This window comes from Labrus mixtus, chromosome 1, assembly GCF_963584025.1.
Source record: "Labrus mixtus chromosome 1, fLabMix1.1, whole genome shotgun sequence".
NCBI lineage: Eukaryota > Metazoa > Chordata > Actinopteri > Labriformes > Labridae > Labrus > Labrus mixtus.
In genome coordinates this window covers 19,766,760-19,788,805 of record NC_083612.1, presented here as the reverse complement: position 1 = coordinate 19,788,805, position 22,046 = coordinate 19,766,760, and the positions used below count along the sequence as shown (strand labels likewise).

Genomic DNA, 22,046 nt, shown 5'->3' with positions numbered 1-22,046 from the left:
ACAAAAAGCCAACTCTTCTGTCAGAGTAGTTAAAATGCATTATGTATAAATAAAGATAAACAAATTAATACAATAGACATGAGCATGCAAATTGTTGAGCTAGGGGCATGTGTAGGCAGTACAATACCCTCACACTAAAGGTTTTTTTCTCACTGCAGGTAACTCTATTTGGTGAGACAGGCTCAAGGTGTGTTATCGAACAGACATCGCTGTTCCATAATCTGGACCCATCACACCTCCACAAAGCTCAACAGTAGATTTTCATCTCCCATCAGACCTACTGCATACTTGTAGTACACTGCACCTACACTTAGGCTTAAATATAGCTCATAATAACTCATACCATCTTTACCCACACTCCTTCTGCACTCAGCAGTTGTAAATTGATGACACATTCTTTACATCAACTCTAAAGCCTAAAGAACCTTTCCCTCTTACAGCATAATCCCTCGTGTATCTGTGATAGCCTCAAAGATTGTTCTTTTGAAAATAATTGCTTTTCACAAATTGAACACGAATGTGTCTTAAACATGCACACAAATTCAGAAGATGCACAATAGAACCATACTCATTCAAACATAATACTCCAATCATACTGTTTCATACTCAAGCTAAAATGTAGCTCAACTATCTGTAGATGCAAGGTTAACAAGCCGAGCCGGATAACCTGGAAGGTACAGTTTTTTATAGAAAGTAGTGAAGAGGTTGTTAGTAATAGGCGCTCAAAGAAAAATTACAGATATATATTTTTACTTTCATAGTTTGCAGTTTATTCAATTACAGGCAGGGCAGTTTGGGGGAGGGATAAAATACATTCGCATTTTGGAGCAGGAGAGGAAGGGAAGCAAACCAGGTAAACATGGACAAGACATCATTGGATTATTCCTCTATCAATATAGACCAATTTATAAATCTGCCAATAGTTTGAATAAATAACTTTCAGATGGATTTTTTTCTTTATATGGCAATACTGATATCTTTATCTTAAGTCATTATCTCTTTATTGATATATAGTTCTACATGACTCTATTGGAATTCACCTTTTTTGACATCTGCATAAATAATTACATTAAGATGGTGCTGTACACATTATGGTGGAAAGTTTTATAGTGCTTCTTTCAGCAGTTTTAGTGTATGACCTGCTGCAAGCAAAGCTACTGGAAATGTAGAAAATTTGCTGGCCCAACCAGTTTATCCTGTGAGAGTCTACTAGGACTGGCAGCATGATGTGAGTAGTGTCAGTCTAAAAACTGGCTGGAAGTGTCTGCTGTGACTAACCACAGGCATTCTTATTCCAAGTACAGAGACCATGCAGATCACTATGGTGACTCCAGACTTGACGGTGGCGTTTCACCAGAGGTCGCTGTGAGTAGGCTGTCGCTATGCAGCCTGTCTCACCAAAAATGAAACATTTGTAAAAAGAACATATTGTCATCATGCCATGGAAGAATGTCAAATACGTTTTAAACTCGGACAGAAAAAAAGCTGAAATATAGAACTCCTTACATTTGGGAAAGTCTAAAAAGTTCTCCACGCTGTCCCAAAAAAACTTAGATAAAAACCACTGACATCAAACCAATCTGTTGCAAGAGCAATAAGGATATTAATACCATCAAATATAGCAATAAAAGTGATAACATTAAAGGTAATAAATAATACAAATTGTGAGCCACCTGTTACACCCAGAGTGATATGGAAGATTGTTTTTTTTGCCATAAATTGGTTAAAAATTAGCATCCATGATGTTCCAGCCCGTTTATTCGATCAGTTCAACCTCAATAATATTTGAGATGAACTACATTAAAGGGAAGCAAACACCTTGACGTCCATGATGACTGTGAGCACCTTGAGAACAAGAGAAACAATATCCTGGGACGCAGTTTGGTCCTGTCTGTGGACACAGGCTTTATTTTTTAGCCTCTCAGAAGTTCACATATATCTTTATTTCTGGATAAGATTAGAGCTTATTCACTGTGACGCAATGATAAAACTTGTTCTATACCGGCCATGCTACTCTGAAATGCATAAAGCATGCAGACCCTAACCCGGGCAAATTGCTAGGAGCTCCCTAAAGAGAAAGGTAGAGTAGTTATGAGACTAGAACTAATAGGAAGTTCATTATTGATGTAAACCCAAGCTCCAGAGGTTGGGTTGTGAAAATGAAAGCCACGGCAGTGTTTTAAGGTTAGGATGGCATCTTTTCTGTGGTGTTGCTTTGTAACAGTCTATATGGGAACCAACAGGATGGTGAGGGAAGGAGATATTGAACGTAGCTTGGGTTTATATAAAGCAATATCCATATACATATACAAAATTACATCTCATAAATACATTTGGCAATACAATGTATTTTTTTTTTTGGCAAAGGGGGGTTTATTGAGCAAAATTATGTGTGCAAGAGTATCTAAATGTTAATCTTAGTGGCTTCTCTTTAAAAATAAAGGGAAAAAAAAACCGTCATGCACTATAAAGAGTAACCGAAAGACTCAAAAACATCCATAGGCGTCTGTAATAACTTTGTCACAATCACTACATTTTTAAGACACATGATTTCTCACCAATGTAACACACTTACTCTCTTTCTCAAAGTCAACTCTTTATAGACCTGAGGAACATTTCATAATATCTTCTCATTCGTATGATTGACAAGTATGTCGATCTTCACATTCCTGATTTAAAGAAAAAAAAAAGAAAACTCAAATAAAAACTGGAGCTGCTGAGGGTGCAAAAAAGTGAAATGGTACATCAACCCAGATGATGTGCCGATACTAACCTCTCTCTGGAGTGTTTTGTATTCCCTGCTCACGTAACTGTTCGATTCCCCGATGTTGTGACATCAGGGAATTGATGTAATGCTGCTGATGTGTCCCAAAGTTGGTGAGACAACATTGTTTTGGAATGGCAATGTGAAGCTACAATTATTTATTTTCACCCAAAAGCAGAATAGCCCCCTGGCATGCAGAGAGAGGTATCTTTTTTTTTTATCTCAGTCATTGCAATAGTGTGAAAATGCTATCAACAGCGTTTGAAGGACAGACCTGAAAATGGGAAATAGTTTGTAAGTTGTTCAGTCGAGTTCTGTCATCAGATATTAATGAGTGACTGCATTCCACGGCATGCATATACTGTGATATGTTTTGAAATTTGATGACTGCACCTCTCAATTCAGAGCAAAGGACACTGGAATCCGGTGAGCACATTACACCATAGAGGATAGTGTGTTCTCTTCAGGACAGTGGCAAGGGGGAGATGTTCGTAGGGAGTGAATGGCTGGCAGGGTACCCTCGCCCGGCGAAAGGTCATTGAGCTCCTCAGACGATGAGAGGGGGAAGGAAGGGGACAAAGAGATGCCCGAAGAAGGGTCGGCAGATCCAGCAAAAGTGCGTGGGGGCTTAGGGACGAGGTTAGGCTCCAGTGTTGCTCTGGCAAGAAGTTGTCTGTCATCCAGTAGCTGTCCATCTCCCAGACCCTCCCCCTGTCCGAGGGAGCCCCTTCCTGACTCCGACTCCCCGTCAGACAGGTCAAGAGGCGGAGAGCTGCTGCCATCCAATCTGAAAAGAGAGTCTAAATACTGGGCAAACTCCAGCACCGCCTGGCTGGGGTTTCCATTTGAAAGTTGTGGTGGAGGAGACGAAGCTGCTGGTCCTGTCTCTGCACCTAACTGTTTCTCAGATATATCCATCTCCCAGTCTTCTTTTTCTCTATTCGTTTGTCTAGAACTAATCTGTGGGCTGAGGGGAGCATTCGGAGTGCTTCCCGGGCTGTAGACACCAGGAATCTCCTGGTGATCTCCATCAGGAAGCATTTTTGGGTTGGCGTTAAGCTCTGGCTTCAAAGGCTGAGCCGGGATGCTCTGGTCAAGCAGAGCTGGGGAATGGTGTCCACTGTAGCGCGGGGTGGCAGGAGACAGCCGCATGGAATATTCTGGGGTGGATTCCAGGGGGCAAAAGAAGGGCCCGACCTCACCCAGGTGCTCTGGCGTTTCCTGGCAGAGGCAGTCGGCAGCTAATAGTTCAGTGCGAGAGCTGAGAGATGGGTTCTCCTCTGGGATCGGGGCATCCAATGGGAATGGGAGGCAACTCAGCATCGGTGAACCCCTTAGCGCAGCTGAGGAGCGCCGGGAATCCAGACTATAGAGGGATTCAGCGTCTGAGAGACTCTCCATGACGGCCAGCGGTGCTTTGCGGTCCCTAAGCTCCACTGTCAGGCGCTCACGTGCACCACGCAGCACAACAGGCACTGGGGGAGGAGGGCACTCAGAGAAACCATCCAGAGATATTTCAGACTGGGCACATGAACTAGAGGAGAGGAGAAGAACGGGTTGGAGAGTAGCGACAGGGAAAGGAAGGGAGAGGGGATCCAAAACATAAGACATGAAAGATGGGTCAAAACAACTTACAGAGGGTTAAATAGGGAGAGACAGGGAAGTGTTAGTATTAAACCATAACTAGAGTCAACACACTAGAGGTTAGAACTTACATAACAGAGTACAAAAACGGTAGAAAGAAAAGGGATAAAGGGAGACTGGAAGGTCAGGGCTGTATCCTGTTACATAATACGCTCCTGTTTTAGCATCTACAGGAGAGGTAACATCTTAATTCAACCTTGACTAGCAGGAAGTTCACATTGATTTTGGACAGGGACTAAACCAGAGAGGGCGAGGTGGGAACTGAATACTACCATACGTTGGTACTTGTCTGTGGTCAGACAGCGTGCATGCGTGCATTGAGAGAAGGGAGCATATTATGCAAAATTAGTATTAGCATGCTTTGCTTACCGTGACAATGGTTTTTGTCTTGTTTTTTTTTTTTTTTAAACCAAATGGAACAGACAGAAACAATGATTTTGAGAAAACAATAAAGTAGCAGTTAGTAGCAGTTGTATTGTTAAGTACTGGCTAGATAGTTCAATTTAAATGAGACATGTCCCCATGATGAGCCACACAGTTTAGAAAGAAGTATAATGCTGCTCTGTATATATTAAGTTAGAAGGAAAACTGGCTATACAGAGGACCTAACACACCCACAATGATGGCTGGTGTACTAACCGAACACTACTGTTCCTGCGGTGGTGGGTTGTAGGCGTCGGCTGATGGGAATTCGTTGATGCGTCCATGAAAATGGTCTCTGGGTTCAAGTCCACTTCTGTGGGGCTCACCATGATCTTGGCTGCTGACAGCAAAGCAGTTTTCCCTTTGTTGTAGTTCTCCAGCACCTGTCACAGGCACAGAGGTAAACACAGACACATGACTTACAGACAGAAATTGAAAAATCTAATTTTCCCACCCATACTTGAAAGTATAAATACCATTGCTAAGGCACTTAAACAATAGATTTGGTTGATGAGTTGCTTACTTTCCACACCAAACACCCCACACCACCACAATGATTAATATTTTCCTCTAGTAAGTAGATGCACAAAATTAAGTGTTTAAAAATAAGCTCTCTTCTTTCTCAGTGCAAGTGATTTTTCAAAAAGGAAAAGAAAAAGGGTTCAGTTAAAACAATAAACTGATACGTTATCCTTGCCACTATGAAACGTAAAAAAAAAACAGAGTTTAATATCCACTGGCACATTAAATACAAGACCAAGAGTAGTTAGATCACCTTTAGTGGGTGCTTAACGGCAGTATTGAGAGGATTCGCTACATTTATATTCAGCTGTGTGTATAAATACATCTATTATTTTAGTGTCAGAAAAGTCAAGTGTAGTTCAGATGCATGTAAGAGCATCTGAAGGTGAGCGTACACCTACTTTATCTGACATTAAACAACCACAAAGGAGTCATGATGCCTGAGCAAGAGCTACGACCGACCTACAGTGTGATGAGGAAAAGTGGAGTCCAGCTGAATGATGAGAACTGAGCCGTGTTAATAGTTAAAAATGTGAGTACAAGACATCACTAGCTGCAAATCACATAGACACACAGTTACATATACTTGGTCACTTTTAATGGAGTTAAAACACTTGATGGAAGCACAATATGTTTTTGTTTTTTTTAAACAAAACAGAAAAGACAAAAAAGTTTAAAAAAGAATGTGACAATGAAACAAAACAAAAAACATGGAAATTAGTGTATACAAAGACTGAAGATCTTTAGTAACATATGAATTAAACATGTTTAATATGTTTGAAGTGTGTATGTTGTTATGGAACATAAAGGAAAAAATGGAGATGTTACATAGGTGAGTGTAGCCAATGATACATGAAAACAAGATGACTGCAATATGAAAAACAAATATTTGGCACAGACGGCATCCCACAAATCTGCATTTGAAGGCACAGCAGCAAACAATGAGCACAATAACAAAATATTACAAAGACTGCACACTCTGTACCAAAAGTAAAATGTATACATAGAGACAGAGTTTTTAAATATTTATGACTGTACTGGAATCCCTGCAGCCATAGGTTCACAACATATATAATTTATGACAGTATATCATAACATCACAGAGTGAGGTGCACGATTGAGAACATAAATATAACTCCAGGTTTCAGAGTTTTGTTAATAAAATGTCAGTAATAAGAGAAAATGAAAACGTTTTTTGGACTTGGTAAGCAGCGATTTGTCAGCAGAGTACTCCATATTTACACATTTGGTCCCCTTCGTTGCTCCACCTGCTGCTGATGAGTAATTGACAGCTCCTTGAAGGGATTCTGATTGAGGAAGAATATGTGCTTTGAAAAAAGCTCTAAAAAAGGAAGAGATGATATCCAGACTGAAGAGCTGCAGTGACTGAAAAACCCCAGCCAAGGAGGAAGAAAGAGCAGTTAATGTGGCAGAAATTAGGTTGCCATGGCAACTTTGGGAATACAAAGAAAACTAGCTAGCTCGAGAAAAGGGGTTAGCAAGTTCACGCCACAGCACTTGACCAAAATGTACCGTAGCTGTGAGGGGAACAGTGAAGAATGAAGGGTGAGGACAGCTGGATGAGGAAGCTGATTAAGAAAAGACAGAAAGCAGGTAGGTTTGGACTCATCATGCAGGGCTGTAAAAGGCTATGTCTACTCCAAGGTTTAAAGGGATTAAATATTATGATACTGTCATATACCCCATTAACTGCTGATGTATTCCAGGAGCCTCTTTAAACCTGTTAAAGACCACACAACCATAACATGTTGATTTATCTTGCCTTCTAAACAGTTCACATTCTTTCAATTCCCCTTGTCTATGGTTTTCTTGAACATCTTCTGAAAATACTCAATGAACTTGTCCGGACTTGTTGCATCCAGCCACTGTTTTTTTTTTTTTTGAAAGTAGGAAGAGAAAAAATGCTAGAAGGAAGGGGTTTTTTTTACTTTTGCTAAGCTGCTATATCATTTGAGCTGCTTTTATTTCTGTCTGTCTTTTATGATGCCCTCAGTGGAGGAAAGGCAGACTCTGTCACTTCTCTAAGATGAGTATTTAAATGTTGGTTCCAGTCTTTTAAGGAGGTTGACAACAAATCCTGAGTTTTAAGCAAAATGTTTGTCTCCCCTATTGAACTTCATGGCCAGGACAACACATCCTTAACCGTAACCGTTTTATTTTGGATCGTTGTTGTAATACTGAGTGTAATAAAGTCTATACAACTGAATCTGAAGAACTGTTTAAACTGAAAACTTCCTCTTTTTGTGAAGAGCCATGTGATGTTACTATCTTTACAGGAGAATTTTCTATCTGAGCACAGTTAGACCCATCAGATGGGCTTTCAGAAATTGGAGCAGCAATCACATCTGTACAAGTGCTGGAGCTGGGTGGGTCTGATGGGGTTTGTGGAGGAATGCATGAATCATCTGCAACTGAAAGTGCTGCCTGAGGGTCATGAGGACTGTTGGAAAGAAGGGGGGCGACAGAGGGAGGAGTACAGTCTGATAGAGGAGGCGGAGGAGAAGGAGAAGCTCGAAGAGACTCAGGATCTGAAAGGAAAGAAGAAGCTGCCACAGTAAGAGGGACGTTGGCAGGCTTCGTTTGTGTGAGGGAGGCGGGGCAGGGTGGGTCTTTGTTGGTGTGAGAGGAGGGATCAGAGGGAAGGGGGTTAGAGTTTAGTTCGGTTTGTGAGGTTATCACAGAAATATTGCAGGTATGCTGATTGACATCCAGTTCCTCTGGTTCCACGTTTTCCTGCTCAGACAGGGGACTAAACGGTTCCAGCACCTGCAGACACATTAGAGGTATCATACTACAGAAGAAGCACAGCACACTCTTCACAAATATACACACATAACTGTTCAACATCCAACACACATGGAACACGGCTAAGCCACTAATATGAGTGAGGAACAACACATACGCACAGAGGTACAAACGTTGAACTCACAAGAAAGTGCAGTCCCAAAGCGGATCCAAAACATGCAGACATACACATGAATCCCCTTCAGAAGTTCAGTGCTTGTGAACCATACATAGAAAAAGGTCAGAGGATACCCATGAAACCAACCAGGAGTGAACCGTTCCCATGCTTTTAAACAGGAGCATTGTGAAGAAAACAACTGTAGGTTAATGGTGAACACATGCATACATTTACAGTACTCAGAATATACATTCAACAGCCCCACCGTCCACATGCATGCATACAAATGTAACAGACCTTGTTTAGGCCCTCCATCACCATGTGGGGCATGTGCTCATTAAGCATGGCCGGCGATATGATGACCTCATCAAAGGCCTTGTTGTCCCCCCATAGAGCAGAGTAGGTTGGCTCCTCCTGGCCACAGCTACAAATAGAGAGAGTTTCTATCAATCACGGGGGGAGATGTGGGGAACAGACATCGATGTAGGTGCAGCTGGCCTCAGTTTGGGTGATAAACACATGTAGAAGCATTAGCAGTGAACTAATCCGAATCACAGATCAAAAAACTTCCTGGTCCTCCTTTGAATTTATCATTTAACAGAAGTGGTCTGAAATAAAAACATTGTTCACAAAATACCTTTTTCCTTAAGTTGCAATATAGAAGAGTTGACATTTACAACACAACTAGAAAGTATCATTTAACCTGACAGATGAGTGTATGTTGATAAAAAAATGTTCATTTTTTCAGAAGTTCTGATCTTGGATTACAGCCCATTTTTGCAGGTTGAGAATGTTTTATATTGGGGTTTTACAGAATCAGAATTAAATCCCTAAAGAAATAGACATTTTCAATTGAGATGTATGATCTGTCTTTGAAAATGTATAGGCATAAAGATAAAATGTGGTATTAGTCAGAGCAGCAGTACCGGTGAGTGCAGATAAAAGAAGAGAGGAGTGCCGCGTGCCACACTGTAAACCCACACTGTCACAAGTATTCAGTGTACACCTCTTCCCGTCGTGCTGCCAGTTATTAATTCCACAGGTGTGAAACAAATCTTCCCTGAGGTATCCATGCATCACTTATCTAACCACTTGACCATTTGTGAGCTGGAGTTATTTGGTAAAAAAAAAAAAAAGGTATGGTTTGAACAAGGACATGTCTTTAGACATGAACTAATGACTGATGTCACTTTTTGAAACATTAACTAAAACATGGAACAACATTTGAGAATATTTTTTCTGTCAACTACACAGTCCAATAAATCGATCTTCTCACAATGTCTCTGGAGGATGGTTGTGCACCACATGGATGATCTTGCCAGGAGGGTAGAGGGGGGTGGAGGCTGAAAGGGCGATGCTGAGGTCACTGGGGTGGAGCCAGAGGCGACTGCTGGGGGGCGCTGCTGGCTGAGACTGAGGATCCTCGTCCTCTACGGGAAGCTCTGATTTTGGGATGCATTTGGTGCCTCCCGCAATTATTCTCCACTGTTGCACAGACAAAGGCGTTATGTAATGTAACATTTGAATCAAATTCTGTCATCTGTAGATTGTTTGCTTTACTGCAGCAGCCAGTGGGTTAACTTAATGATTCTTTAATTACAGCAGTGATATTCCAGCTGCAGTGTTGCGAGAGGCTGTGTTGAAGCCTAAATCAGCCACTGCAGAAAACTCAATATACACAAGATATGAATGGGCGTGGACTTGTTTAGAGCTATTCTATTTTTCTGACAACTCAAAGCATTTACACTACATGATGTGTGATGCTATTAGGTGTTCAAGTCAAACACTGTATATACTGAATCTTATTACTATTTAGTCATCTATTGGTAACTGTGCAGCACAGACATTTCCATCAATTATTTCCAGAGCAAGATCAGCAGAGTACAATTTGTTTCCTTCTCTTAATGTTTCACTCTCCAAAGATTCACCAAGTCTCTCTGACTGTCTGTCTTATTCTACGGTGTCAAGAGACCAACCTTTGGCTTGTTACTTTTCTGTAAGACTTCCAGAAGGTGGCGTCGGAAACCCTCCAATTGTGACAGGCCAAGCCTATGAGAGACCAGCAGCACATATATATATATATTTTGTAATACTGCAGCATAGTGAGGTTAACCAGAGTATAGTGGATAAAGCAGAAGGGATACCTTGGTACCAGATCTTTTCCTAATACCACCGATGAGACAAACTCCTTGGAGTACTCCATGGCATCCTCACTGGGAAAACGAAAGAAAGAAAGAGTTTCACTATGTAAACAGAATATGTGCAGAGAGTAAAGGGTGTGAGCTGAGAGGAAACTCGTCTCTCTGCACACATTGTCAGCTCATAGTTAAAATATTTGTTTTAATTCCAAACTTCTAAAAAAAAAACATAGGCCATCTGAAGCAAATGAAAAAGTATTATAGACTTTACACTATGCCACATCAAATATTTAGGGAATACATTTATGCAACTGTATCTACAAAAAGTGATTTGACACTGGAAGCTATAGACAAACACAGCATAATGAAATGATGCAAACAAGAACAGAATCCCCTGGAAAATAACTCTGTCCCTGCAGGAAAAGTAGCTCCTCATTTCCCATTTTGTAGAAGAACCATGAGTATAAAACAAAAAATTGTAAATTCCAAATTACATTAATTAGTTATAATGAGCGGGGCCTTCAGAATAGCTTCAGTCACCATCAGATTTTTTGCATAGATTGTTCCATCTCTGAAACTCTACTGTTGGCAGGAACACAGTTTTTTGAAAAGATTTCCCCTCATTTGGTTTTTAAATGATGGTGGTGGAGGGCGCTGTTTGACACATCAATACAAATCTCCCATAGGTGTTAAATTGTATTGAGTCTGGTGGCTTTAAAAGCCACAGCAAATAAGTGACATCCTTTTCATACTGAATTCATGCAGTGACCCTGTGTGTCCTGTGTTGGAATATTTTGACATTTCTTTATACATTATTTGATCATCGATCCTGTACTTTCTGACCGAAGTCTGACAAACTGCCTAGGCTTGACTTCAATAAAACATCGGATGTGCTCGGAAGCATTTAGAAGCTCTTTCTTTCCCCACATCATTTGCATAGCAACGTCCCTGCAGCCAGCTGTTCTCAAGTGTACACAGACAAAGAGCTAACGAAGCCTGAAACACTGGGCCAGACTTCAAATACGTTTTGAATTTTAAAAAAGAGCAAATTATATACAAACCAGGACTTTGTTTTTTGTAAAAGTTTTACAAATATATGTGAAATAAAAATCCCACTGTGTGAGACATTGAAGGACAGTCTAGTTTCTGACTGATGGACTGGGTCCATGCATTTGTATACGGTTGTAAATCATTGTTTAAGCTTGGTGGATCTGGCCCTGCCCTCATCTTTTGTCAGTCATTTCTGTAACAGAAAATTAGTTTTAAAGTCTAACTCTTCTTTTTTCTATTCCACAACTTTTGATTTTTAATAAGGTGACTTAATAAAGTATATACACCCGAAGACTAAGCCACAGAAAGCCAAATGGCTAGATATGAAACACATAACAGCAAGGCCCCCAGTTTGATTCCAGAGATGCTTTCTTAAAGGTCATACCGCTCTCTCGCTCTCCCCTCATTTCCTGTCTGCCTCTTTATACTGTCAAATTAAACAGCAGTATCATTTACATCACATTTCTCACACTGTCACCTTTTTCTGTACACTGAAAACCTCCAGCTCTACAGAGAAAAAAACATTTCACTTCCTGCACACTGTGCTCCAACAGAATGACTGATGCTCTCCTGGACATCATACAGAGGAGTGACTCACCTAAGAAGGCCACCAGGTGGGGAGTAAGAGTAGCAGTGTAGGGTGGGATACTGAGGCCTCAGCAGGAAGGAGAGGATAGCAGCAGTGCCTGCACCGAGGGAGTGCCCGACTATCACCAGGCCATAGTGCATGGTGCCTTTGCTCTGTGAGAGACAGCCAAAGTTATTTTGTTAACAACACAAACACTTCTGTCACCACAGTGGATTTAAGCACTTTGATTAATTGCCTCTTTAACTACTGGTAGAAGTCGTTGTATTAAGTAGGGCTTGGGGGTTGCTGAGATGATGCACAACTGTAGCCTTGAAAAAAGGATTCATTCTTAATAGAAAAGCAAGCCGTGTACCAAGTCTCTGCCGAAAGCCTGTGACAAGATCATTTCCTGCTCCAGCTTCTTCTTAATGTATTCTGCTGAGAAAACCATCCCCTAAGAGTGGAAAAAGGAGAAGTCAGTCAAGACAGAAAGAAGTAGACAGGAAGAGAGGAAGTCTGCGTCATTAACCTTGCATTAAAATATCCACAGCAATTATTTCTACAGTTCACTGAAGTGGCCTTTGGAGTCTGGAGATCTGGGATCATTTGCCTTGTTTAAACTGGGCTAAAAGATGAACAGCAGATTTGACAGTGTGTGTATTTCACATCTCAGACCTTGTGACCAAGCCAGGTCCCGTGCTGCTCTTCTACAGGCAGACGCTCAGAATCCCCTGTCAGATCAGTCAAGGCGTCCTGATAAATAAAAAGTCAATCAAGTAATTACAAAAAAAAAGATTGCATAAGGAAGAGAACACACATGGATGAAGAACAAAATGTAAATAAGTGGGAAAGGGCAAGGATAAAGGAAAGTTCTATAGAAAATATCATTAATCATCTCCATCAAAGATTGGATTGTGTGTTTTATTGTATTTACAGTATCTGACAGGCTGCACTAAGACAATAAGGACTGAAGACCCTGAACATGGCTTAGCTGAAAACAGTTGAGGATTTCTCTTTGTGTAAGAGATGCACAGCACAGTAATGTTTTAAAGTTGACACTCGTGTTTTCTGCTCTATGTTTTAATGGTGTGGGTCTTTAGAGAGCACACAACTATGAGAACAACACCAGTTACTAGCTCATTATTATTTAGAGAAAGTGGAGGAAATTTTATCCTTAAAACAAAGAGACACAAAAGCTAAAATTCACCTTTGGTGAAAGGGTTCCTCTGATACTGATGACAACCTTCTTTTTGGCATGATCCACTGCCACAAAAAATGGAGTCTCATAAACCTGTGTGGAGAATGCAGAGTGGACAGCGAAGGTAGTGGCAAAGTGAGAAGAACACAGAGAGGAGAAAAGTGAGGAGGTGACAAACACTGGTGCACCACAGCTCCACAGTACAATCCGAGCACTTCCTCCATCTTTGTCGTCAAGCTTTTTTCCACTTGGCACAGCAAATTCATAAAAGTCCTTTCATAAAATATGTTTATTACAGATGGAAAATGAGCGTTAACCTCACTAAGAAGTTCTCTGTTTTACAAATCATTGACATCATGTGGCCCAAGTGCTAAACTAAAAAAAACAATTTTACCAAATATTTAGTGCTATTAAGTTACTGTAATATTAACAGCCAGAGTTAGATTGTTTGTAAAAGGATTAAAAGGCAATATCCATGGTCATGTGAACTGGAAAATGATGGCAATTATTATATTTTCACTTCTTAAACTAACCAAAAAACAGCGGGGGACAACTTGTTGTGTGTGACTAAGAAGATGGACATTCTCCCCTTTCACTGCACTTTGAGATTATATCAATAAAAAGCAGTTTTGGTGGAGTAGGACACTTGCTGGAGGATGTGGACAGAGTGACTTAGCTCCCCATATCTCAACAACTAAACTGTTCAGTAAAGTGTTATCAAAACTGATGCAAATAATTGCCAAGTTACAAATTAATGCTACAGCAAAAAAATCACACTGGGTTCTAGTTTGTGGATTTGTCTACACCAAAGCCCTGTGTTAAGTGATGTTTGTTTGTCAAGATGACTGTTCAGTTTACAAGCTTAACATTTGAATTATGACTCAAAAGCTTAATAGAGTCTTTTGCAAACTACACACTAACAATCAAACAGAAGTATTGACAAACAGAAAATACATTTTCCTGATGCTGTACTTCTCCGACTCCAACACAACCTATCCTTTGTTTTATTCAGGAAGTCAAGCTCTAACACCTCTGACCGCTCGTTAGCCGCTTGTCTGATTACTCACTGCATCGTGGCAGGATGTGTAGACAATTTGAACCTGCTTGAGGTCCCTGTCAAGGAAGTGTCTGCGTATGGCCAGAACATTACAGCCGCAACAATTGTCCTCCTCCACTGTCACAGACTGAGACATCCGAGAGCCAGACACCGACGTGCAGCTGGGGAAGATCAGAACAGAAACAGATTGATGGCTGATTTCTTCAACAGTAAGTGGGACGAACAACAACTGGTGAGATTTAAGAGAAATTATCTCAACCTAGCAAAGGCAATCTAAATATGAGTATGTGAATAATTAAACATTTGTTTTCTTTGCGAGTGAGCCTAACGAGAGTGGTATTGTCTCAGTGGACTACTACTTGGCAAGTGATGACGCATGTGAAATATGACCTGCAGTAGAGAGGCTCAAGAGACACTGATGCCAAATAGATCAAAACTGTGCGGGTGTGTGTGCGTGTGTGTCTTTGGACTTACGGGCAGGAGCTTGCGAGGCGGCACAGTCCACAGGCAGGCTTCCTCATTAGGTACATGGGCCACCCATACGCAGCCAGGGCAAAGAGCATGTAGTAACACACATCCTTGTACATGCCCATCTCAGTCTGCGAGAGGGAAAGGCACACAAATTGGACACCAACACACAAGTCCAAAAATCTAAGGAATGGTAATTATAACATGTTCACCAACCTTGAGATACTCAAATCTATAACTTTGTTTTTAAATGAATACTCAAAAAACATACACAGACACTTACAGCATAGAAATGTGCAGTGCAGTAATGTGTAAAAAAAAGGCTGTCATCAACCTAATAGCTGCTCTGTCATCAGTTCAATTGTTCAAATACATTAAGTGTTTTATGTAATCGAGTATTTTATTGTTTATCTAAATTGTCAGTTTAGCACCCAAATAGAAACTCACCGAGTTCTTGAGGTCCAGGTATCTTGTGTTACGAGTGACAGGCATCCCAGATAAGAAGGCTAATATGTCATTGTTGGCCTAGAAAGGGAAAAATGTTTTAGAAAACATATCTGAATTGCAGTATGCCTGACCATTCACAAAAGTAAAGTCATTTTTACAGCGATGGATACCTGGTCCAGGATGGAAGATCTCTTAGACCTCTGTCTCTGGCGGAGAAGTACCAGGCCAGCAATAATATCGCTAGGCACTATGTCCAGGTCTCTGAAAAACTCTGCAAAAAGGCTGGCCACTTCTGAATACGCATCCTGTACAGGGGAACAAGCTGATTTCAGGTCATGATGGAAAATCATAACAACAAAAAGAGGACTGATATTAAGGTAATTTTGCACAAAATGCTTGCTTGACCTTCCGCTTGGTGTGCTCTGTTTAACTGTATAATCAACTGTAATGAGTTCATAAATATATTATTTCCCACCCCAAATTCCATTTAGAGCCAAAATAACTTCTCAATTTCAATCGTAATAGTACTTGCCAGAAGATATTTCTATCTTCGATATGAAACATACTACTGTTTATAATGTAAGAGAGTGTGGTACACCTGTCTGAGTATTTAGAACATTTTAAAGCACAGCAACAAGCGAGGTGGTTATGTGCAGTAAACAACATGACACGCTCAAATATTAGTTTCAATTTCTTCTTGTGTAAAATACTGAAGCTGAAGGTAATCTTTTTAGATTGATTATTCATGAATTCAGTTCTGAATTCATGTCAAGTGAATGTTTATTAATACAAGACTGCATTTTAAGGGAAAGCTGGTTAATATATTTGGTCTGAAATCAATATTTTTACTTTCCTATTCGCTCTAAACTACTTCATGTAAGTAATTAGTAAGGTAATAAGCTCCTCTGTGTCATGATTTATTCTCTTTGAAATGACTAATGAATCTAACGGGATGTAATGCTTGACATATTGGTAGTTAAATTCCTAACTGTTTCTTTTTAAACCCAGTTAAGAAGTTAAGTGTTTGCTGTGACTCACTGATTGTGTATCCTGGGCTCTGGTGCAGCACATGAAGAACTTGAGCCTCCTACTCCAGCTGCTAGCTTGGCCTTCCTCTAGCCTGTGTCTAATCGAGAGAAAGGCAAAGAAATGCTGACTATTGTGTCAAGACAAAATAAGAGACAGGGCTTTAAAGCAGAGAATCAAAGGACCTGTCAATACCTGAGTGTGTAGGTAGTGAGGTTGCGCTGACGCCGACGGGTGGCTTTCAGTTTGACAAAAGTCCGACCCGTTGGGTCAAAGGTGCACATGAGCGTAATGCAGACGCTGAATATCACTAGCCAGTTGCATGCAACAATTCCTGCAGAGAAAATTAAAGCAAGTTCAAGCTAAACAAGCACCTTTAACTTAAAAGTCTGTTCCCACTCTTGTTTCCTACTCACCCAAAGCCAGGTTTTTGGCAGTGACATCAGAGCAGGGCTGATAGTACTGGACAAGCCAGGTGATTCCTACAACTGCATATACTAGCTCAACCAATAGAATAGCTGAAGCGAGAAAGGGAGACAGAGTGTGAGGAGAATAGTTATTGACACTGGCCCGATCAATATAAACAGAGTTAGAACATCACCCTGGAATCACCAAAACCCCCTTCTTCTGTTCTCAAGCATCTGGAGGTTACCCCCCCCCCCCGTTTTAAAAAGTGAGTGTGCCTGTGTGTCTTACCGAGCCGTATGTAGAGGACGTACTGCACAGCTTCCCTGGGCTGTGTGTACAGAATACTGCCTCTCATACTCAGCCACATGATGGCGCTCTCACAGATAAGGCAGCTAACCAGGATGCCCAGGTACCCTCGGCCATGGTCCACCAGCGTTACAGAACAGGACTGGTCTGAACCATACGGGAGGCCGAACAGAACCACGGACAGAACCACCAACCTGAGTTAAAAAAAAAAAAAAAAAAAGGTAAGGACGTGATAATAGAAGCAGAAAAAAGTACAAAATACAAAAGGTAACTAAAAAGTATAGTCTAAGGAACACTTACCATATGCAGTGTAATAGAAAGAGGAAGAGGGCGGGCAGCACCAGGTCATCACTGCCAACTGACCAGCGCCGCCGAAACATCACCATGCCAGGCATCACTGCCCTGTGGGGACGGGGGAAGCACATGATGCTAAGATTAAAAAACGTATGAAATAAATAAATAAGAAAACCTACAATTATGAAATGGTTTTCTGAAAAGGTCAGATCTTCCACATAACCCAGCTTCATTCGCACGTAAAGGGCATGGATTATCTTCCTGTTTTTGATATTTTTTATGTATAAAGTGAGAGAGGGCTGCAGGGATTATTACAAAAATAGATTTGCACACAGGAGAGTGAAACATAATGGAAAGTGGTTAAGATGAGTCTAAGTCTTGGTGGCTGAATGGATGGAGACAAAATGCACCACTTCATCAACAAAAGAAGGAGCACCAGCTTTGAAACAAGATGGCACCACACTGTTTATGGCCATGTGAAAAAAGCTCCTTTTACGTCACTCTGTCCATTCGCTGTAGAAAGAGCATTGTGCTGTTACTTGAGTGGCCTCTGGGCAACATTGAACTGAACTGTAAAAGGTTTCGTAGTAAGGAAATGGTAGGGAAAGTAGCAACAAGGACGCTAATGCAGCCAGAGATGAGCATAGCTACAGATGAAGCAGCACTCCATTTCAAAAGTTCTTGTTGGTCACTCTCCAGCACTCCTCTGCTTTTTAGTGTTCCTTGTTTCACTCCTAAACACCACAGTCATCATATTAGCAAAGTCTCACTCTGCAGCCTGCCTCCACAAAATAACACAAGGGGGAGTTGCATCATGTTTTAGTTAAAAGGTAAATGTAAATGGTTTAATACAGCAGCAAACATCAAGTGATTCCAATTCCACAATGAGTTTGACTACAGAGGCTATTCGCTAGGTGTGCAAAAAGTTGGTTTTGTTAGTCTGCGGTTGCAAATACGAATGTGAAACTTTGAGTTAAACTGAACTCGGCAACTAATCAGATTGGACCAAGACAGCCAAGCAGTGGGCTTCCCCTGGGACATTTTTACATTAAAGTCATGTGTTGTGTTTTAAGTCTTGTGGTAGTGTGATGATATAAACTGGACTGGAATTATAGCGAGTCTTTTTTTCCCCTAGAGCATGTCAGTAAGTGCATGTCATTCCATCCCCAGAATAAGTATTGCCAGTGCCAATAAAAAAAACTGCTTAACTATAAAACAGTGTATAATTAAGGTGTGTTTGATCAAATACAAAAAGCATCTGCGCAACTAATCATGAACTGGTAGACAAGTTAAGAGTTGAGATTTAATGCTCTATACCAAACCATCTTTATCATGTTCTTCATATACTAGCTCCACAGTATACTGTAGGTAGACTTCTTTATCTAAGGCATCTATCTAAGACAACAATAAGACATCACCAACCCGTGGTGCTCTTCTAAATTAAAATGAAAACAAACAGCTCCTGTGCAGAGAATAAACTCTCTCTTGGTTTATACTTCAACAAGAATGAATCTAATTACCTTTACAGAAGAAATCAGACAAAAAAGAAAAACATTCATTGAGACATTTGTGCTACCACCTACATAGCTCTCAGTGGGGATGTGTAGAGCATTACAAAGAAACACTGGCATTTCCTCTGTGCAGATCTGGTGTGGAAGTACCTTTTTTACAAACTCCTATCTTTCATATTAGACACGTAAAAACAGACCTTGTTGTCAGAATGGACTCTCAGTACCCTCTTTTATTTCTCATAATAGCCAGCTCTACTATTATTGAGCTGGAAATGAGCGATGGACTTTATACACATACTTGACTTATGGGCCTAGTAGGTATTGTGATACAATAACAAGCACAATGTGTCAGCTAAAGGTGAATCACATACGACAGGACAGAGCCATGATTACCTTCTCTGTTCTATTGAATCGGAGAAATGACTGGTGGAACTCGTTTTGCTTTGTGAATGACATTAATCAAGCAGACACCTATCATTCACTGACAGTGAAAAACCAGCTCTAATGAATGAGACAGCAAAAAGGTGTAGTAGTAGATGAATAGTATTTTAGCTGCTCACTGCCCAACACCCAAATGGTCACAATAACTCCATCAACAACTAAATCATATGTTTGCAAAAATAAATAAATACACTATAAGCTCGAATCATTTCTAGTCTATAAGGTTAAATGGAGTGAGCTTCATTTAAAAAAATATATATATATATGTGTCTAAATAAAAATGTTAACCACTTCATACCCCACAAACAGAAAAAAAGTGGCTCCCTCTGTTTATACCTGATATTTATATGCATAATAAATGATCTGATCCCAAAATGACCAATCCTATTTCAGATGTGATTGCACCCAGTATCGTGTGATCTGGATTACATTCTTTCATAGTTTGTACCCAAATTTGTCCTTGGCCAAATTAAAAAGACGGCACAGTTAATTTGAGGTAATGTGAGATATTGAGATAACGACATGAAAGCAGGGATGTGCATGTTTGATCGACCAAATGGTTAAATGTTATCACATTCTCTAATTGGCACCAGAATGACTAACCCGCTAAACAAATTATTAACTTCATATGTTGGCTCTCCATATCGCTCAAATGTTTTGCTAAACTGCAATGTAGCCAGAGATGTAGCCATAGACTGGCTGTGGTTAATGGGCCTGCTCTCCCCGCTCTACTACCCGGATGTAAACAAGCCCAGTAAACAGACAACATCTCGTAGGGCAGTATTTTGATGTAGACATTTTTTTTATAAAAATGTATGTAGTCTGTGTCAGGTTAAACTGGCATATTAACCGGAGCATAGTGTAACCACATTTAGCACAGGCATGTGGACGTCAACCTGCAAAAAGGGCCGAAGGCTAGTCGTGCTAGCTAAATAATTTAGCTCAATCGTGACTGTATTGTAGTGTTTGCTTAACTTAAGACAAGTTGGTTAGTCTGACTTTTAATTTCTGCTTGACAGACTAGAAAATGAGTTGCCTAGGAAAATCCCTTACACGAAGTATAATAAATAAACAAAAAGCAGATTGCATATTAAATATAGATTAGTTTCTATGCCTTTTTGCTGTTCTTCATGTTTTACAGAATATCTGTGTGCAACATGTCCTTACTTAATCCAAAATAAATCAAAAAAAGCTATTTTTTCACCACTTAATCAGCACCAATTAATCTGACGGTTGCTGATAGCTTGCGTGAGCTTCCTCTGACTGCATTCAAATTATTTATAAGTGTGGCTTTTATACCCAGGCAACAACCTAATAGGAGAAATGTACACATGCTAAGTGATAAAGCATTGGCGAGAAAGCATATTGATGAATCTGAAATACATTGCACCAACTTAAATGCATTTGTCTTTATAAAGAGAAAGGTTGTGTTTATTTTCTCAAAGACCTGAGATGCAAGCAAAGCACACTGAAATGCCTCGTGTGAACTGATGTACTTGTAACTATCTACTTGAGATGTGATAAACCAAGACGCGAGTTACCACCAGGTGCAAACAGGGCCTCTATGCCTCATAAATGTGCCATGTTCAGAAGGAAGAAGCTCAAAAATGATATTAAACTCCTCAATTTCTCTGGCTATTTCACAGGACAAGTAAAAAAAAGTACACCAAGAAACTGTGATTTCATGGTGTGGGCACAAATATTAAAAGGACAATTTGTTCCCAGACAGAAAGGCCAACTCCATCAATGTTTTAGTGACATAAAAATTGTTTTCACAGCAACTTAGCCTGAGCTGTGTTGGCAGGTGATAACGACTGGCCAACTGTTTCAATAGGAAAGAGGTTAAACTATGAGCAGTGGAGTGACAGTATGAAGCTTGTCCTTCCAATCAAAGCACCGCAGCAGGTGGTTTCACTGATTGGCAGACCTTCAACCAAGTTTTACAGACAACACACTGAAATTGGTAGTATTTGGTTGGAAGACAGACGTGTTTACACCACCAGCCTCCACAGCAAATGGCTGGATACCCCACGATAAGGCATGGGGACCTGCTGTGATTTTTCATAAACATCCAAAGCTGCAGAGGAGACTCAGAATTTGAGCTATATAAGTTAGGCATGGAACAACTCAGAGCTTCAGGATTAACACAAGTATTCATCCTTGTAAGTCCTAAACTTTGAGGAAGATAAAAATGGTAAAAGTAAAGTAAAAACGTAGAAGGACTAATGACACATCACGGCTACTTGTAAAGAGGACAGGCGAAGGAGGGCAGGAGAATAGAAAGAGGGGAAAAGAAGAAATTGGATGTCTGAACCCCCCAGAAATCTCATTAAGTCAAACAACCAGGCCAAGGAAATCAAGCAGATCTCATAAATGCACACTAGTCCGCCAGGGACCCTTATCAGCACTATACCCTACAGGCCTGTGGTTACGAAAAGTCCCCACAGAGACATCAACAGCGCAAAATATTATGACATGATTATAAAAGAAATGGGAGTAGCAGTATGGCCTTGTTGTGATGTAAAATGTAGATCTGTGCTCAGCAAAGATTTTTTTTTTTTTAAAGTACACATAAAGAATCTAATTATGTAGCTTCAGGTTCTTCAATCTATCCATGTATCCATCTGTTTTCTGCTTGTTCTGTTCAGGGTCAAAGCTGGCACTGGGCTATTTATAGTATGCATGTCCTTTTTAAACAGCAACATTACTCTTGCACTGTTTTACTACACAATAACTCAAATGTGCAGCTGGAGACCAAAAAAAGAACGTCTCAAGCAGCATCTTATACTATTTGGATACATTTTAATAGAAATACAAATAGCCTTACAAAAAATAACTTCACAGATGCTGAACCCCAT

General features: G+C 40.4%; 1 protein-coding gene across 2 annotated transcripts in view; it reads right to left on the bottom strand.

Annotated features, from left to right (window-relative positions):
- Nucleotides 1-742: 742 nt before the first annotated feature.
- The window catches only part of dagla (diacylglycerol lipase, alpha), a 31,432-nt gene continuing 10,128 nt past the window's right edge, over nucleotides 743-22,046 (bottom strand). The window contains exons 2-21 of one of the 2 annotated variants that reach the window (XM_061037194.1): nucleotides 17,243-17,344; nucleotides 16,925-17,136; nucleotides 16,645-16,746; nucleotides 16,424-16,562; nucleotides 16,241-16,328; nucleotides 15,373-15,507; nucleotides 15,203-15,280; nucleotides 14,762-14,886; nucleotides 14,298-14,448; nucleotides 13,240-13,323; nucleotides 12,708-12,785; nucleotides 12,406-12,486; nucleotides 12,063-12,205; nucleotides 10,421-10,489; nucleotides 10,253-10,325; nucleotides 9,553-9,761; nucleotides 8,574-8,700; nucleotides 5,048-5,214; nucleotides 4,778-4,795; nucleotides 743-4,298 (exon numbers count right to left, since the gene is read on the bottom strand). In XM_061037194.1, coding sequence (XP_060893177.1) covers nucleotides 3,200-4,298; nucleotides 4,778-4,795; nucleotides 5,048-5,214; nucleotides 8,574-8,700; nucleotides 9,553-9,761; nucleotides 10,253-10,325; nucleotides 10,421-10,489; nucleotides 12,063-12,205; nucleotides 12,406-12,486; nucleotides 12,708-12,785; nucleotides 13,240-13,323; nucleotides 14,298-14,448; nucleotides 14,762-14,886; nucleotides 15,203-15,280; nucleotides 15,373-15,507; nucleotides 16,241-16,328; nucleotides 16,424-16,562; nucleotides 16,645-16,746; nucleotides 16,925-17,136; nucleotides 17,243-17,337 — 3,273 coding nt within the window. In that variant the 5' untranslated portion in view covers nucleotides 17,338-17,344 and the 3' untranslated portion in view covers nucleotides 743-3,199. The remainder of the gene's footprint in view (nucleotides 4,299-4,777; nucleotides 4,796-5,047; nucleotides 5,215-8,573; nucleotides 8,701-9,552; nucleotides 9,762-10,252; nucleotides 10,326-10,420; nucleotides 10,490-12,062; nucleotides 12,206-12,405; nucleotides 12,487-12,707; nucleotides 12,786-13,239; nucleotides 13,324-14,297; nucleotides 14,449-14,761; nucleotides 14,887-15,202; nucleotides 15,281-15,372; nucleotides 15,508-16,240; nucleotides 16,329-16,423; nucleotides 16,563-16,644; nucleotides 16,747-16,924; nucleotides 17,137-17,242; nucleotides 17,345-22,046) is intronic. The other variant, XM_061037204.1, reaches the window with a different exon arrangement.